Genomic DNA, 4,454 nt, shown 5'->3' with positions numbered 1-4,454 from the left:
GTAAGTACACACACACATATATATATATGTATTTTATCATTACAAACAGTTATAATTATTTCAAAATTAAATTGTTAACAATACACTATATTAATAATTGAATAAAACTTTCAAATTAATAAACATTGATAAAAAAAATTTGTATAGTGACTCGGTCCATAAAGCCCATTGGAACCTGGCACAGTTGGCCCAAGAATTGGGCTAGCGGGTTGTGGATTGAGCCATACATAAGTTTTGCATTGTTGAGCCCAAACGGTACCGACCCAGTTATAGCTAATCTAGCCTAGCTCGAGGCCGGAGATCAATGTAATTTTTTAATGGGCCGGTCTGACCTGATGCGACCCACTTAATAGGCTTAATATTAATATATGCTAAACTTCTCATTATTTGCAATCATTTTCTCTTTTAGGGTTAAGAGGTTGCGCCGCAATTATGCTATCCTCCTAAACCTTAACAATAAAAAAGAACATGGAAAAGGGCTTCTTCAAGGTTTTCATCCCTGAAATCAGTGCAAAGCGACTGGTAAGTGTACTCCCCCCTCTCATGTTCTTTGATGGAACTTTTTTTCTTAAATTTTCTCTTCTTTTTTTTAGAGATGCAAGTAGCGGATATATATATGGGAGGGGAAGGCTTTGTTGAGAGTTAGATCTGTAAAACTTGGATACCTCGTGTTATTTTATATTTTTTTAATTGTACTTTCACTTTCATCTTCTTTTTGTGTTCTTATATTCATGTATTTAATCTATGATTGTTGTTGACTCTTTTTCTTAAAATATTTTCAATTAATAGTTTTTGGATATATGTGCTTTTAATTAGGGGAGGAAAAGTAAAAGGTGGATAGATGCCTTTTTGTGATGCAAATAAATCTTATACGGTTTTCTATAGATGCTAAATCCCTACTTTTTATTAGTATTATGTTTAATTTAGTCAATCAATGTTAGAAATTGCATATTTCATTTCAAACTAACAATATTATTAGTGTTGAAGGAAGTAATTTTATGGTAAAACTATGAAAATGCCTTACATTTCATTTTATAGTTTGTAAAATAGTAACATTCTTGAATTCTAACATCAAAAGTTTCAAACTTTGAGTTTATTTGAAATATTTTTTAATCTGCAACTTGTTTTATTTTTATGATATGATTAATGTGATTTAAAGATTAATGTTCTTTTATATTTATTTTTTCAAAAGTCAAACTTTTTTTCTTTGCAGAAACTTCCCACAGGTTATACCGATTACAAAAATGGAATATTACCAAGAAACATTTTCCTTAGGGATCAGTTTGAAAATATGTGGCGTATAGGAGTAACCAAATCAGGAAAAGATATTTATTTTGAATATGGATGGGAAAAATTCATCAAGGACAACATCGTAGAGCTTGGAGACTTCTTTATTTTTGACTATGATGGAACTAGAATTTTTGACTTCAAACTACTTGGAAGAAATGGATGTGTAAAGAAAGGAGATGGGGGTTTAAAACATGTTGTGAAGAAGGAGGAAGCAGAGGAAATAAATGTTAAACATCAAAAGAGTGTGGAGCCAAAAGTGAATACTAGGGCTAGAGATAGCAAGAATATTTCTTCTTCTAATGTTAGGGATGGGAATAACATGGCAGGAGAAAAAGATGATGAAGAAAAGGAATGTGAAAAGGCAAAAGAGGTTCCAGAAGATGATGATGATGATGAATACAAAGAAGAGGAGGAAGAGAAAGAAAGGACTGACATATTCAACATAACAGCACCACGTTCCAAAGGTAAGCAAAAATTAAAGATCTTTAAATCTACTCTTCTATTTTATTTTATATGCAATTCAATTCCTCTCTTGTTAGTATGTTACTACAAAAGTGACATCTATGAATATTTATATATGATCTTGTATTCATGTTAGTGTCATTATATATTTTAGGATACACATTTAAAATGATTTTTGAAAAGGTTTAGTTGTTTGGTCCTCTGACAAAATGAGTCTGCTAAGGGAACTTTTTTATTTTAGCTTTTTGAATAACAATGAATAATCAAGTTAAATATCATTTTCTAATACTTTTGATATGTGTCAAAATTCTGATTTCTTTCTTAAAGTCCACGTTCATTAAAAGACGATCTTGTAGAATAAAATATATAGAGTAACTCTTAGTATCCATGTTATCTATTTGTTAACTTGACCCGTTAACATTTTTTTGATTCAGCTAAATGCAAAAGTATGACTGCTGGTAAGGTGAATAATCCCCACGACCAATTTGCTACAGATATATTTAGAAGTGGACGTGCAACTAAGCCAAAAAATCCTTACTTTGTAACAAAAATACGTCCAGATAGGAGAAATCATCTGGTAATTATTAACCTATTACTTTAGTGATTGTTTTATAGTTCAATCTTATAATATTCTAATTTAACAAAGTCTTTTTTCCTAATTGTAGTACGTTCCGGCTGATATGGTGAGAGATTACCAACTTGAACTTCCTTCAAGCATGACAATTCGTGACTCTGCTGGCAGAGAATTTGAGGCAAAACTCAAGATTTGGCAGGACGGTAGAATATGGCTAATTGGCGGGTGGCACAGTTTATGTAAGGTGAACCTTGTGGAGAAAAATGATATGTGTATTTGTGAATTTGTGAGAGAAAAACACATCAAAGGACTTTACTTACAAGTTCACGTTGTCCATGAAGGAGAAGGTTCCTATCCCAACAAGAAATAATATGGTGCTATTTGATATGAATTTTATCACCTTCAGTGTGTTTATATGCAGACAGATTTTGAAGACAATAAGTATTGTTGATTGTTGACCAAACATTGAAGAATATTTTAGTTTGTATTGATGGATCTAGAAGTTAAGACAATTAATTGGCGTTAAGACTAAGTCTTGTTTCTTTATATTCAAATGTTAAATCATTATTTGGTCTACATTGATCTATTGAAAATATGGAATGCCCAGTACTTCAGTTGCAAAATATTGAATTTGTTATGTTTTTTTTTTCTGTTCATATAATCTATATCTTAGGTAATCATCTTGGACTTGACTTTGAAATAAACTTCACTCAAAAATGGCCTGACGCAGTGCGCCAAGTAGTGCCCTTGATAGGGCGCACAGTGTGCCAAGCAGTGCGCCAACCTGGTTAAATTTTGTGTTTCTAAAGTTTGGCACTTGTGGCAGCACATTAATTAGTTTAATTTTGTAAATAGTTGATTGACAAGTCTTTGTGGGTATGATATCTGAAATAAAAATTCAATAATATTTTTATGACTGCGTACACTTGCGTGGTCATTTTGACTTAGCAAGTTTGCATCTTCTTCTTTGTTTAATCTTTAATTATATTTGTTATTACATTTTGTTAATTGTGTCTTGATTTTTTCCATGAAAATTCAGAATCCCTATTAGTTTAGAACACGCTTTGTTCTAATAAATTTGGAAATGAAATATAATGTCCATTAAATATTAGGGTAACCTTTTCTTTATAGGTTTGAGACTACTTGGGATCTATATATAGGGGATGTAGTTGAAGATTCTACAGGATTTTACACTTCTTATTCTTTTTTTTCATAGTCAAAAACTCTATCTACATTTGCTTGGAGGATTAGTCTAGCCTAACCTCGTTAATTCCTTGTGTTATTTTTCTTTCCTATTTTAGTTGCTTGTGATTGTGTACTAGTTAATAACCCACGATATTTTCACAACATATTTTATCTTGTATTTGTCATTTCTAGTATGAATAGCTAAACCCATTAGCTGAGGTTATAAACTCTTGTGATATTTATAATATGAATGGGTATTAGTGTATTTTGCTTATTTACTAATTCAATCCATTTTTAAAAAAACAAATCTAATTCGGGGTTGGCATGCTTCTATTTTTTCTAATAATTTGTCATGTGCTGCTTACTTGCTTTGAAGTTTAAAGTGAACTATTTTATTTGGATTAATTGGGAGTAGTTCACTATAACATTTGGTTACTTATTTTTGCAAATAGGGTCATGGTAATCAGTTTGTTTACTGTTAATAAAGCATTAGACTTTTGAGTTTATTGAACGCATACGTCAACAATAGAAATTTTGGCTCAAGAAAGAAATCTAAGGGATTAATTACTTAATAAAGTTATTAAAGGTAAGATGAGTTTTTTTAATTGAATGCCTGTTGCAATCAATAAAAGGAATGAGAGAAAAGGGAAAAAATTAGTTGTCCCAACATAGTAGAATAAATGCTTCAATAAGTATTACGTTGTAAAGAGGGAACATATAATATATCGCCTTGCATGAGGTCGCAACTTCGCGTACCAAATAAAGAAATTTAAATAAAATGACAAGGTAACATTTACGCATATTGACCTACACACTTTTAATAACATAATAACTTTTAGTCTAACCAAGACGAATATGCTAAAATTTAGGATGTGATACACAAGGCGAGGTCACGTTTATGTGTTCTAACCGATATATATTGAAGCCATGGTTGTAACTTTGC

The 4,454-nt window shown here is 31.1% G+C and overlaps 1 protein-coding gene across 1 annotated transcript; it reads left to right on the top strand.

Annotated features, from left to right (window-relative positions):
• The first annotated feature begins 468 nt into the window (after positions 1-468).
• On the top strand, positions 469-3,118 carry LOC107058434 (B3 domain-containing protein At3g06220-like). The gene is made up of 5 exons (XM_015304122.1): positions 469-522; positions 1,214-1,643; positions 2,187-2,329; positions 2,418-2,565; positions 3,000-3,118. Exons 1-5 carry the CDS (start codon positions 469-471, stop codon positions 3,116-3,118), a joined length of 894 nt encoding a protein of 297 aa, XP_015159608.1.
• Positions 3,119-4,454: the final 1,336 nt, after the last annotated feature.

Source organism: Solanum tuberosum, unplaced genomic scaffold (genome assembly GCF_000226075.1).
Source record: "Solanum tuberosum cultivar DM 1-3 516 R44 unplaced genomic scaffold, SolTub_3.0 scf00513, whole genome shotgun sequence".
Taxonomy (NCBI): domain Eukaryota; kingdom Viridiplantae; phylum Streptophyta; class Magnoliopsida; order Solanales; family Solanaceae; genus Solanum; species Solanum tuberosum.
Note: the sequence above shows the minus strand (reverse complement) of the source record. Positions and strands in the feature narration are given on the sequence as shown.